General features: G+C 37.0%; 1 protein-coding gene across 1 annotated transcript in view; it reads left to right on the forward strand.

Moving 5' to 3' along the window:
• Positions 1-14,345, forward strand: part of mthfr (methylenetetrahydrofolate reductase (NAD(P)H)) — a 40,682-nt gene that overhangs the window by 25,615 nt on the left and 722 nt on the right. Inside the window, exons 10-12 of the mRNA XM_056463100.1 lie at positions 2,828-2,929; positions 3,626-3,745; positions 13,150-14,345. The exon at positions 13,150-14,345 is cut by the window's right edge and continues 722 nt beyond it. Of these exons, the coding sequence (XP_056319075.1) occupies positions 2,828-2,929; positions 3,626-3,745; positions 13,150-13,368 (441 nt within the window). The 3' untranslated portion in view covers positions 13,369-14,345. The remainder of the gene's footprint in view (positions 1-2,827; positions 2,930-3,625; positions 3,746-13,149) is intronic.

Below are 14,345 nucleotides of genomic sequence, written 5' to 3' on the forward strand. Positions count from 1 at the left end.
GCATAAATATATTTATTTTCCTCCTAGCTGCGAGCTCGATCCATGCGATTGGTCTGGGCCGGGGCATGTCCGGCCAAGCTATTCAGTCTGGGGGATGTCACGTAATTTGCAACAAACGCGGGAAGGTGATGTGACGCTCTCCACATGTAGCGAAACCATAGAGCGCAACAGGCGGCGAAATGAAAAAATGAGTTCAAACTGTAGCTGAAGCCTATCGCTGAAATCAACCGCATAATTTATTCTTTCAAGCTTTTTTCTTCCGAGCCTTTGTGAGTTCTGTTGCGTGGTTGTGATCCATTGATTTATTTAACTACAACTGTTTATTAAGTTAAAGATTTGATACTGATTAGAACTTGAAGTGGCGATGAGGTCTTAAAATATTCTGAGAAGGTCTTTAAAAAGGTACCCTTAGAATTCCTGCATATACCCTGATGAAAAACATCACCCACTGCACCTTTAAATTGGATTCATGTTAAATAAAAATATATACTTAAATATTTCTTTATTTTATTTATAAAAATATTTCTTAAAAAAAAAATCATATAAAATTGGGAAAAAAAATTGTACTCAATTTAACTACTATATATTAGTGGTTTAAATAGGACTGGCATGGTGCCAATAACCTAGTGGTATTGTGCGCTGACATATAGCATCTACGTGCTCACGGTGACCCGAGTTCGATTCCCAGCTTGAGGTCATTAGCCGAGGTCCTATGCTTTCCTGTCTGAAATCTCTGCTGTCCTATCATAATGAAGGTGAAAAACCCCGAAAAATAATTATTAAACAAAATAATTAGGACTGCTACACATGTGATGAGTAAAATCCAAAGATGTTGATTTGATGTGCGATTATACTACATTTGAATGCACACACATTTAAACCTAAATATAATCCACTTGTCATTTTTGGATCACAGGTCTCGTGATGAGATATTACACCCCATTTTGAAAATGAATATTTTGATCCATTTCTCTGTGAATATAGGCAATGTATTTTGGTGCATTTAGATAAAACATATTTATTTTTATTTATTCAGTTTTATTAATCAGATATATTTAATAAAATAATATTTTAGCCACCAAACATGTTTAGAAATTGAAAGATAATACAATTAAATTCAAGCAAAATATTGCAAAAAAATACAGCCTACAAATTTTTTTTATAACATAAATTTTGTATACTAGTTTTTGACCATTGTTGTAAGTTATGCTGTCAGTACCAATCTAATGTATGTGCACAAATATAACAATGCATAGCTTCCAATTAAAAATACGAATTTAAAAGATTGATTTGTGAGGGGTGTACTCATGGGTGTAGATTTAGGGTGGATGGAGAGGACGTGGCCCCAACAATATCTACCGACCATACAAATGTCCCCACCAATAATTTAATCCACTTTAAAAAAATCATGCTGTCAACATTAACCTAAACACGCAGAAAGGGTTAAATCACGTGCTCTCCTTGAGTCCTCCTGCCCCCAAAACGCATATGGACATTTTAATTGGCTCCGCTTTTCCCTGCTGTTATGTAAGAGACTGTGGCTGCCTTCAGATACAAGCAGCACCAAATGCAGTCGCTTTTTTTTTTCCTGTTCAAGAATAAGGTGTGTGGGTGTGTGACACACATGTGAGGATTGCGGCAGCAAAAAAAAGGTGCACACAACAAGCTTTTTTTTTTTTCAATGAAAGTATGAACCACATAAACGCAAGTTCGCTACTGAATGAGTCCATCATGATAATGCTGTTAATGCTTTTATTTATTTATTTATTTATTTATATATATTTATATATATAGGGGGCGGGAATGTTTTTTTGATTCACCCATCCTCACCCCTTGGGTGTACTTATATATGTTGAGCACTGCATTTTTCTAAAACATGGGAGGAAAAATAATCTTTATGATTTGGAACAACAATGATGAGGATTTTTTTCATAACTATAATGCAGGGATGTCTTTCATTAATTAGAACAAACACGCATACACAAAAGTAATACTTTTCATTTTTGTTTATTTTCATCCAGGGCTGGACTGGGACAAAAAAAAAACGGCTCTGGTATTTTGGGCCACTAGATACAATAAAAATGCTACCAATCTGTGCACGCCCTTAAATGGATTTACCAACTCCTATTCTATAAAAGCACAAAAGCCATATAGGAAATAATGCGACTTGACAATTTATTATTATAATAAAATTATAATCCACATTGGAAGTCCACCTTGTGTGTGCCTGTGTGTTTTGAGAAAACCTATATTAAATAATGAACATAATAAAAGCTGCCTGCTGACGCGCACAGTTAATGTTGATCAACAAGCTAAATAATAACAGCAATGTATCATAGACTCTTAACAAATTAAAATGATTAACTCAACAGTGAAACATCAAGACGCAGCTTAAAGATTTTATATAGTCAATCACAATTGGACTTAAATGATTAAAAAATCTGATTACAGCATCGTCAATTAATTAGGCAGAAAAAAACGATTGACTGCTAAGCATTTTATGGGCCGATCAGAAGATGATCAGCCTGACCCAAAAAGTACTTAGACCCAGCGGGAAACTGCTCGGTCTGCCAGATGACCAGTCCCCCCTGTTTTAACCTGAGTACAGTACAATATTGCTAATACTGTAAATGCCTTGATGCCAAAATTCATAGTTTATCAGGATCTATTCATGCTTCAGATTCTGTGGGAACAGTGCAGTTGGTGGTGATTTGGGTATTTATTTTGGGGTTTATTATCTATTGTCTATTTATATCTTTATATCTGTTTTGGAATTGACTGTTGTATAAAAATGGTTCTTTCAGCATGTTTGTTCTCAAATCAACAGGCGTATTTGGAGTTTTTCACATCAAGTGAAAACGTTACGGCACTTCTGCAAGTGCTGAAGAAATATGAACCTCGTGTGAACTACCAAATAGTCAATGTGCAGGTAAGAAATCCAGAATCAGATTATATAGACCCTTTTCACATTTGCGGGTTTCTTAGTAGTGGAAGTTGTCATAGTTGAGTAAACTTAAGAGCGCAGTGAATGGGAAAGTACAACAAATAATTTTTGTGCAATGCTATTTGCTGAAAAAATCCACAATGGTGTTATCAAGACTTTCAGAAAAGAATAAAATGACGTGAGACTGATAATGGCAGCCAAAAGGTCAAATTTACCAACACGTTCTCACAGCAATTCGTAACTTTTTGATTTAGTGGCTAGTTCATATGAATTCGTACAATCTCATTTGTACAATTTAGTATGACCCAATGACGGTTGGGTTTAGGGGTGGGGTTTGGTGCCACGCCTCCTTTTTAAAACCATACATTTTTGTACGACTGAACTCACACGCATTCATACATAAAATACATACGTTTCCTTGTGAGATCAGGTTGAATTTACTGTCCTGCCTATAGACGATGCATTTCAAACGCCCACATAAGCGGTAATTCGTTTTTTGTGATTTGATGCAAAGGTGATATAATACATACATGAAAACATATTAAAATCAAACCATTAAAAAATTCAAGGATTTAAGATGCTGATGACCATTAACCACATCATAACCGTCATGTGAAAAGGGTCCATTGTGCAGTTTCAGATTTTAATGTTAACATTTTGAATTTGTTTTTGTTTTTTTAGGGCAGGAATATCACAAATGCCCATGATATGCAGCCCAACGCTGTCACATGGGGGATTTTCCCTGGCCGAGAGATCATTCAGCCCACTGTGGTGGATCCAGTCAGCTTCATGTACTGGAAGGTGATAACACTTTCTTGAACTTTTCAGTTTGTTTATTTCTATTTCTATTCTAGACTCAGTCCTATCCATATTTTTCAGTTTTTTTATCTAACGATGTTGCTTTGCTCATTCAATTTGCCTGGTTCAAATTTTAGTTATTTTTTTACTTGCGGTGTATTAAAATGTCAATAGTTACAGCAATACATAGCTTGTTTTAATAATTATTCTGAAACAATGACATAAGAATAAGTTTGGAATCTCCTCAAAAAGATTTTTCCAGCTAATGAACAATACAATCTTGACAGCCTATAGGAATCAAGTTGAGCAAACCGTGTGGAGATGTTAGTCATTGAAAGCAGGGTCGTCGACTTATATTTCCATCATAGTTTTTCTTGAAAAAATAAAATAAAAAGAAAGTTGGCAAGCTTCTAGCTATGCAAATTTCCTTTAAACCTTTAGGTCTTAAATGAGGCCTTTGTGTACTTAAAGAAACCAAATAACAAATGGTGGAACGTCGTTTTTATACAAAACCAGGCCAGAATGAAAATAGGTTCAAGTTTGTTTTAGGAGTTGGAAACAGCTTGTCCAAGTAAGCTCCTCTAAAAAGTTTGCTTTGTAATATTGGCCTGTGATGGGCAGCTATTAGTTAAGTGTGGTGTCTGCAGCTTTGTCATCTTTGACATGAATTTTTAATTGGAAAGCTGCTTTATATTATAAATGTATCTTTAATCCAGTGTTTCCCAACCCTGTTCCAAAAGGCACACCAACAGTACATTTATTTTGGATGTCTCTCTTATCTCACCTATTCATTTAAGGTTTTGAAGTCTAATGTTCTGATGAGTTGATTCAGGTGTGTTTAATTGGGAAGTTGTTAAAATGTGTACTGTTTGTGTGCCTTCATGAACAGGGCTGGGAAACACTGCTCTAATAGAAGCCATTACCAAATTTTTCATTTTTAATATGATGTTAAATTGTTCTCTGATAACTTTTGAAACCATTCACTAGCAAGACAACACACGAGAACTCCATTCAGTACCTGTACAGAGTGCATCAAGGACTGCGATTTTGGTTCGTATCCTTGTCAATGCGGTTGTGTCTAGGGCTGAAAATACTATTGGTTAAAGAGTTGGAGTTGTGATCGAAAGGTTGCAGGTTCGACTCCCTGCAGGTATTTTAGGTGGTGGGATGGAATAACCAGCGCTGTCACCACTTTCAATACCACGGTTGAGGTGAGTCCCTGAAGCAAGGCACAGATTCCCCCTGCTCCAGGTGTGTGTTCACTGCTGTGTGTGTTTGTACTTGGATGAGTTAAATGTAAGCACAAATTCAGAGTATGGGTCATTACACTTGGCCAAATGTCACGGCGAGTTGTACTTTCACAAAAGCTGCGATTTGTAATGCACATCTTGTCAGGGATGCACAGTTTTGAGTGACCATGCAACCTTTCCAGTCATGGTAGAAATGACCAAATGTCCTGGAAATAATCTTTCTTATCCTGGATTTTATTTCTGTCTTTTTAAGATTTTAATTTGTTCATTCAGTCCTTCCTTCATTCGTTCGTTCATTCATTCATTCATTAATTCATTCATTTATTCATTCATTAATTCATTCTTTCATTCATTCATCAGCTTAGTCCCTTATTTATCAGATATTCATACCACAGCAGAATGAACCGCCTACTATTCCAGCTTATGTTTTACACAGCGGATGTCCTTCCAGCTGCAACCCAGTACTGGGAAACACCCATACACTCTCACATTCACAATTTAGTTTATTCAATTCAAGTATAGCGCGTGTCTTTGGACTGTGGGAAGGCAAGGCAAGGCAAGGCAAGTTTATTTATATAGCACATTTCATACACAGTGGCAATTCAAAGTGCTTTACATAAACAGGAATAAAAGAAACAATTATAAGAGAAATAAAAACAAACATAAAAATGGTAAGAATAAAAATAAAATAAAATAAAAGCTGATAAAATGTGTTATAAAAGAATTAAAAAGAAGAGAAAAACATAGTAGTTCGATCTGTCGGACATAGCACAGTGCTCATTCAGTAAAGGCACAGCTAAACAGATGTGTTTTCAGTCTTGATTTGAATGTGCCTAATGTTGGAGCACATCTGATCATTTCTGGAAGCTGATTCCAGCAACGAGGGGCGTAGTAGCTGAAAGCCGATTCACCCTGCTTTGACTGAACTCTTGGGATTTCTAATTTATTTGATCCTAATGATCTGAGTGATCTGTTAGGTTTGTATTCAGTGAGCATATCTATAATGTATTGAGGTTCTAGGCCATTTAGTGATTTATAGACCAGTAATAATACTTTAAAATCTATTCTGAATGTAACTGGGAGCCAGTGTAAAGACCTGAGGACAGGTGTGATGTGCTCTGATTTCCTGGTTCTGGTCAGAATTCTGGCCGCAGCGTTCTGGATGAGCTGCAACTGTATGACTGTCTTTTTGGGAAGGCCAGTGAGGAGGCCATTACAGTAATCCACCCTGCTGCTGATAAAAGCATGAACAAGGAAATCGGAGTACCCGGAGGAAATCCACGCCAACACGGGGAGAACATGCAAAGTTGACACAGAATTGCCAACTGACCCAGCCGGGACTCGAACCAGCGATCTTCTTGGTGTGAAGCGACTTAATGTTTTTTCTTGCTATTACAGTAACTTACTGTTACTGTTCCATGGCTTCCACAGCGCAATTGCAGTAACATTTGAGTTTTGACTTTTTTTAGGTTCCTTTAGCTAATGGTTTCCTCAGGCATTTCTGCCATTCCCCACTTTGGAGAACGGGAGGAGTTCTGCTCCTCATTTGCCCCAGTCACCCCAAAACAACAACAACAACAAAAATGCCTTGGATTTAATTTTAAATGTTCATATTTATTGAAATAACATATCAAATTGGCGCAATACACAGGACGTCCCGGACAATACGGGACAGTTGTCAACTCTACGCAAACCCCTGAAAACTACTGCCTCTCCACAATAAAGTTCACTTCAATTAGCATTCTAACTTTAAACCATTCTTGCAGTATCCATGTGATGCTTTGTTCACCATCTGATGTTATTTTAAGGCTTACATTTTAAACACTTGCGTTGTGTTGAATGTATGGTCAATAAATATAGAAATTAATAGAGAATGACAGAAAATGACCAACCTACCTCTTGTTTGTTGCGCGCCATTTACCATGTCTCTATTGCCATTTATATACCTGAAAAAGCTCTTGGAAAATTATTTAAAGGGCACATTTGATGAAAATCAGCTTTTGTAAGCTGTTTGGACAGAACTGCCTGTAGGTGTAGTGTATTCACTGTCATGTTGGAGTGATATAAACCCAACACGTGATTTTGAGGCCCACCGCAACGTGACGTAGGAGTGTGGTTTTCCCCGCCCATCGAATTGATTGACAGGCGCAATGTTTCTTTAATAACATGTATACACATTTTGCATGTTGTTGCAAAAAACTGGGATTTAAACATCTGTTCCAACTCTTTGTGATTAGCTGCACCTCAGTAATTAATATTATTAGTTTAAAACGTTTTTAAAACAGTACATGAGAGTAAAATCGCAACGTAATTCTTAACTGCTATAATCACCACGGCCGCATGGTTTCAGTACATGTGTGTGTGTGTACTGCGAACGGCATTTGTGTGAGACTCATCATTTCAGAAAGGCTTGAATAGACTCCACCACAAATACATCAAATAAACTTACTTGGTATTTTTGACTAATGAGCTGTATTTCAGCTTCTTCTATGTCTTTCTCTATCACTGACGGCTGTTTATCTGACGTAACACATGAGAAGCAGAACATACATGGGAACGGTGGGTGGGGAGAAGCAGCTCATTTGCATTTAAAGCCACAGGCTACAAAAACAGGTACACTGTACTCACCACCAAAATATGCAGATTCTACATTATATAATGGATTATCTGATGGGTATTTTGAACTGAAACTTTGCAGACACATTCTGGAGACACCATAGTCCTATCTTACAATTTGTAAAAGGGGTAAAATAGGTGCTCTTTAATAATAAGAGCGGGAACCCTGACAGTTCTGTGATCTGCAGTGAGGGCCAGAGGACGCTCTCACGAGTCGCATGGAACCGCCAAATACGCCCTGCAGAAACCCAGAAAATCCCTATAGCGGTTGAGGGATAAGCTTTCAACGTGTTCAATCAACTCACGACCATGACAACGTATGGTTTATGAGAGTATCTTATCATTTTACTGCTAATAAAGCATGTAATGATGCATTGTCACTGCTTAGAATACTCTGAAATACTTCTCATGGTTGATTTTAATGCAGTCACTAATGTTTACTAATGAGACTATTGTACAGTGTTACCTATCGAACCTTGTCATCCTTTTGCAATTGAATTAGTTTAAAACATTTATTTACTCCTAACAAGTGTAGACTCAAGAAATTTTTTTGCTGATTTTTCTAACTGCTTACTTAAAATGAGCTCAAACAAAACCATTCTTGAGTTTTTTTGGGACAGCTTAATAGTTGTGGGTTTAATCAATTTAAAATCGTAAAAACCATTAGGTTAACTTAATTTCCGTGTGGGCGACAAGGGATTGTGTGGAACCCAGCATTTTTTTGTAGTGTATACTCAAAAATAAAAAATACGTTTGCTGTTTGTTCTAACTACATATTTAAAATGAGCTGAAACAACACAATTCTTAATTTGTTTTGGGACAATTTAATTATTTTATGTTCACTTCAAAGCGATTGTGTGGAACCCAGCATTGTTTACAGTGTGCCATATTATGCTTATACTGTATGTTAAGGTTCATTTTAAAAATGCAACTGAATTTTATTAGTTGCTAACATCATTTAATAAATGATTACAACTTTTGGTTTAAATGGGTTATTAGGCATTAACATCACCTAAGATTAATAAATGCTTCTGGAGTTTTCATTACATGGACTATAGTTAAAATAGCAAATGTTAACCAATAGAACCTTACTGTACAGAGTTAATAAACAAAAGGTTAATAAACAGTCAAAGGATTGTCAATGTCGCAGGCCAGATTAACACCTGAAAATTTTAATGATTGAAAATAAATCACCAATTAATGCCGCGGTCACATTAGAGTTTGCGCGTGCAAAATTCTGTCGTGCTGCGAAAAGGTTCGGGATTAAATATGATGATTAGACATTAAAAAAAGCGAGCGATTGGTCCATGTTTTAAATTCCTGTCCAGAGACATGTCATGTTTTGATCTTTGATTGGTCTCTCGCAATCATGTGATGCGATTTCGCAGGTCAGAGTTCACCAAAGCAGCGAATTGCGAAACACAAGCTTGCGTTTCCAGTCTGACACATTCGAGTGTGTATGAATGGAAGTCTATGGGGAGAAAAGTCCAGTGTGACCGCAGCTTAAGTCTTCAAATAATTATAAAGGTATTTTGAAGTGTCATTGAAATGTTGAATATTGGCTCATGTCTATACTCAAAAAATGAGGTTTGCCATTTGTTCGAACAACTTATTTTAAATAAGCTGCAACACAATTCTTGAGGTTGTTTTTGGACAACTTAATTGTTTCAATCCCCTTAAGAACTAATAAGTTAGCTTAATTCCTTCATTTTGTCCCAACACAAATCGATTGTGTGAAACCCAGCATTTTGTACAGTGTAGCGTCCATATTTACAAGCACGCTATCACACGCTACATGAAAGCGAATATTGGTAAAAGTGTAATGTGGTATAGCTGACCATATGCTTTGCACACCCACATGTGACATTTCCAAAGTCCTCAATGACCTCAAGCTGCCTTAGTTTAAATAACCTTGGTTCTATTACAGGCACACTCACTATTATTGTCTCTATGATAACAGCGACTCTGTGCTGTAGTTTTAAAAAAAAGGGTAACGCTTTAGTTACTTACACTCAAAACATGACTTTTGCTGCTTATTCAAACTACGCATTTAAAATGAGTTGAAACAACACAATTCTTAAGGTTTTTTTAGGACATCTTAATTGTTTTATCTTCAATCTACTTAAATTTGTAAAAACAATTAAGTTAATTGATTTGTGTTGGAACAACATGAAGGAATGGTGTGGAACTCAGCACTTTTTACAGTCTGCGCTCAAAAAATGACTTGTTCAAACTACGTATTAAAAATGAGTTGAGTAAACCATTCTGAAGGCTTTTTGGGTGGACGACTTAATGGTTTTATGTTCAATCCACTCAAATTTGTAAAAACGATTGTTAACTTAATCTATATTTGTCGGAACAACACACAAGAAGGAATTGTGCGGCACCCAGCATGTTTTACAGTGTAAATTCTCTTCACACAATGTACTATTGGTGTATTTACTGCCTGTTATTAAGATATGAACTGTTTATAAGCAGTAATTAAGCTGTTTTATTAGTTTTTACAAGTTTAAGTGGGGGTGTCACGGTGGCGCAGTGGGTAGCACGATCGTCTCACAGCAAGAAGGTCGCCTGGCAGGATCAGCTGGCATTTCTGTGTGGAGTTTGCATGTTCTCCCCGTGTCCATGTGGGTTTCCTCCGGGTGCTTCGGTTTCCCTCACAGTCCGAAGACATGCGCTATAGGTGAACTGAATAATCTAAGTTGTCTGTAGTGTATGAGTGTGAATGCAAGAGTGTATGGGTGTTTCCCAGTGCTGGGTTGCAGCTGGAAGGGCATCCGCTGTGTAAAAACATATGCTGGACAAGTTGGTGGTTCATTCCGCTGTGGTGACCCATGATGAATAAAGGGACTAAGCCGAAAAGAAAATGGATGAATGAAGTTTAAGTGGATTGAACATGAAGAAAATTGTTGTCCTCAAAAAACCTCAAGAATTGTGTTGATTCAGCTCATTTTAAACAAGTAGTTTGAACAAACAGCAAATGTAATTTTTATTCGTGTGAGTAGCTTACGAACTACTAATAAGCAGCCAGTTAGTCGTTTATTGAGCTAAAAGACTTAAGTTAATAGCGGCAATTGTTTTTATTTTTATGCATTAAAACATTTTATAAAACAAAACATTCAGTGACGGCAGCGCTTATTCAAAAAAAATTTTTAACACTGCCAGTATTCAATTCAAAGCCGCGATACATAGAAAATAAAAACATATTACAAAAAGACACATACATCATTATCAATTTCAAAGGATACAGCTTGAAATAACTTTGTCCTGTTCAGATACATAGCAACAGGTGCCCATCTTTGTTTAAAAATATCCAATTTCATTTGAAGTTGGGCAGTCATATATTCCATTCTGCTATCCACTGTGCTATTGTTGGAGGGTGCGGCTTCATCCAATTTATTGTTACACTATTACCAAGTGCAAGAAAGACTATATGCGGTATCAAAGACTATAGAATACACAAGACGTGTCACTTGTATAGTTTTGAATGGAGAAAAGTGTAACGGTTATTATGGTGAATGAAGCTCCGCCTACTAGTACATGAGCCAATCAGTGATCGCTATTGTAGCAAAGTTCGATATTGGGGGAAGAAGACAGGGTCGGCGATTCAAGTAAGCAGTAAGTTTTATTTTTGTCAATGAGTGCACAACACCCGTAGGGTGCGTGTGTGTGTGTGCTCTCTCCCTCTTTTCCAGGCTGCTCCTTCTGTTCTCCTTAAGAAGGTTGTCTCTCCGGCCCAATCACTAGAATAAACAGGTGTTATTTATTATTTCTGATTGGCCTGCTGATTAGCCGCCGGGCTCCAAGCCTGCTCTCCCCCCTCATTGGGTGTTCGATCATGCTTACCTCTCCACAGCTATATATTGATGAATCTGTGGGAGAGGGGCTCGGACCAACCTTGAGTTTCTGCACATTTTGAGTGATTCAAACATTTATAAATGAAGCTAAAGATAGTTATAGATGGCTATAGTTGTTGTTTAATTTTTATTGTTGATTCCTAATATGAAATTTAATCTTGAGCTTGGCAAGCAATTTTGGAGAATTCGATGTTTCCCCATTCAGATAGAATGCCCGAAAGGCGTTTCAAAGATGGCCGCTGAGTGAAATGACTTGCCTTAATGGGAATTTGGTAGTATATCTCTGGTTTTTACTATTTACATCCCAGGGTATCCCTTCAAGCAAGAAAAACAGGAGTAAAATTTTGATCCTATTGCATAATTTTCATTATCTCAGTCTTTACCGCTTGCCAAAATGCAATCTTCAGACATTCCTAAAATCTGTTTTTATTGTGTTATATAGTGTGTTTACCTACATTCCCACAAGCCCTCCAGCATTTCTCTTTGTTTTCCAGTCAAACTCTTTCCAGTTATGGCTATTGATCCCGTTGTGAGATTCTGAGCATATCTTTTCCCAAATCTCATCCTCAATTTTTTCGTAAAGTTCAGATTACCATTTTGCCTTAATATTAAGGGTGTTATCGGTTGAATCCAGAATTAGTCTAATATACATTTGCCTTTTATGTAGTCCAGTGGTGTAGTCCTTAAAAAAAAGGTGGTGTACTATTACCTGCCCATGCTGTTTTATAATTTTACCTGATCGTTCAAGGAGACATCATTCAGTTGACTTCGAAAAACTCACGAAATTTTCTCACAGGTGCTGTGGTCATCAGAGGGCGGGGAAAGGCGCAAAATATAAACAAAAATGCACCAATTGCAACAAATTAAGATGAGAGTTAAAAAAACATTTGGTATACAATTAAAGGTGATGCGAATACACTTAAATTAGGGAAGTCTAATCAGCAAAACAAGCGAGTATACTGAGGGTATACGCAATTATTGATCCTCAGAAGTCGTAATACCCAAATAGCTAGTGGAAAAAAGTAGGCATACTGAGTGTACGTGCGTATAGCCCCGACTACACCACTGATGTTGTCCTATATATATATATATATATATATATATATATATATATATATATATATATATATATATAGCATTATTAGCCCCCTTATTTTTTTATCTATCTATCTATCTATCTATCTATCTATCTATCTATCTATCTATCTATCTATACATATATACATACACAGAGGCGGACTGTCGGTCAATCTGTCCTGCCACCGTGACTCTGGCCTGAGTCACAACCATAACTACAAACCCCCACCGACCCCGCACTTCAGTTTCTAGATCGCATTAGATGTTGCCTGGCAGAATGACTCTGGCTTCAAACACCATACCCCCCCCCCCCCCCCCCCCCCCCACACTTTTCACTTTCTAGATCGCATTAGATGTTGCCTGGCAGAATGACTCTGGCTTCAAACACCATACCCCCCCCCACTTTTCACTTTCTAGATCGCATTAGATGTGGCCTTTTGGACTTTTAAACATATTTCCTTTTCTTTTTGATTTGTAATATAGTTTCTTAATTGTAATTATCGAAAGAGATCGCTTGATGACAACGTACATTTTTCTAATAGCATCAATTGTACATTCAAATAAAAAGTGACCCAAAAACTGAGTCAAGTTCTGTCTGTTCCCGCAGGACGAGGCTTTCGCGTTGTGGATTGAACAATGGGCGAAGCTGTACGAGGACGAATCGCCCTCGCGCATGATCATTCAGTACATCCACGACAACTACTTCCTGGTCAACCTGGTGGACAACGACTTCCCGCTCGACAACTGTCTGTGGCAGGTGATCGAAGACATGTTTGCGCTCCTGGACTCTTCTCAAGTACCGCAGGAGGAGGCAAATGAATTGTAGCACCACTATTTGCTGCTATTTGATCCAGAGACATCTCAACGCACACTTTACTGTAACGGCAGTGCTTATTGTTTTTGTTTTTTAGTCATTATCAGCACTTAATTCTTCAATATATAGGGGGGAAAGTGACAAACGTAGCACTATACGCAATGATTTGCCTTAATCTTTAAATGGACTTGAGTTAGCCGGTTTGGGTGGCGTTTTCTTATATTTTAAGCTTGATTTTTACCTATTTATAGACCGTATTTTGGATACTGCAGATGTATTAAAGCAGGTCAAAATGTGTGGACCCAGAATACGGTATGTGGATACTGTATTTTCACTCAGGCGAATCAGGTCATAATGTCAGGTCATAATTCTCTCAACAGTCCAGCAACATTTAGATTTAACACCCTTAGAGAAGAATATAGTGCTGGACACAGCTATGTTAGCTTGTAACCCTAATTAATGTGCATTTGTAAGAGATTCCCAGTAAAATGCTAATTCTATCGAAAGGCAGTATTTAAATGGATCAAGCAAAACGATTAACAAACATTCAAATTATGGTCACTTGCAATATTATTTGATGCCTAAAACTAAGCATGTCATATTTTGGGTTCACACCAAACACTGCATCACTTGCTCTCGTTTACTCAGGGGATGTTTTTCCCCTCTCGCTACACTGAAAAAAAAAAGATTTATTGGATTTACTAACTTTTTTTAAAGGTAAGTAGTTGCAAACTATTTATATGGGCTAAATTTAACCAAACAAAGCTGTACATTACTAAATTTAATTTAAACAATTAATGTTTTTGATGTTTAAAGGGGTCGTTCAGCCAAAAATGAATAATCGTTTTGGAAACACAACATTCTTGTTCAACTGTTGAAAGTAAGTGAATATTTTAAAACAAAAAAAAAACTACAAGACGCAGTTTAATTCACGTTTTCTGAAGAGACAGTTGTTTTATGTGGTGAAAAAATTACATTTAACAGGGTAT

Source organism: Danio aesculapii, chromosome 8, assembly GCF_903798145.1.
Source record: "Danio aesculapii chromosome 8, fDanAes4.1, whole genome shotgun sequence".
NCBI lineage: Eukaryota > Metazoa > Chordata > Actinopteri > Cypriniformes > Danionidae > Danio > Danio aesculapii.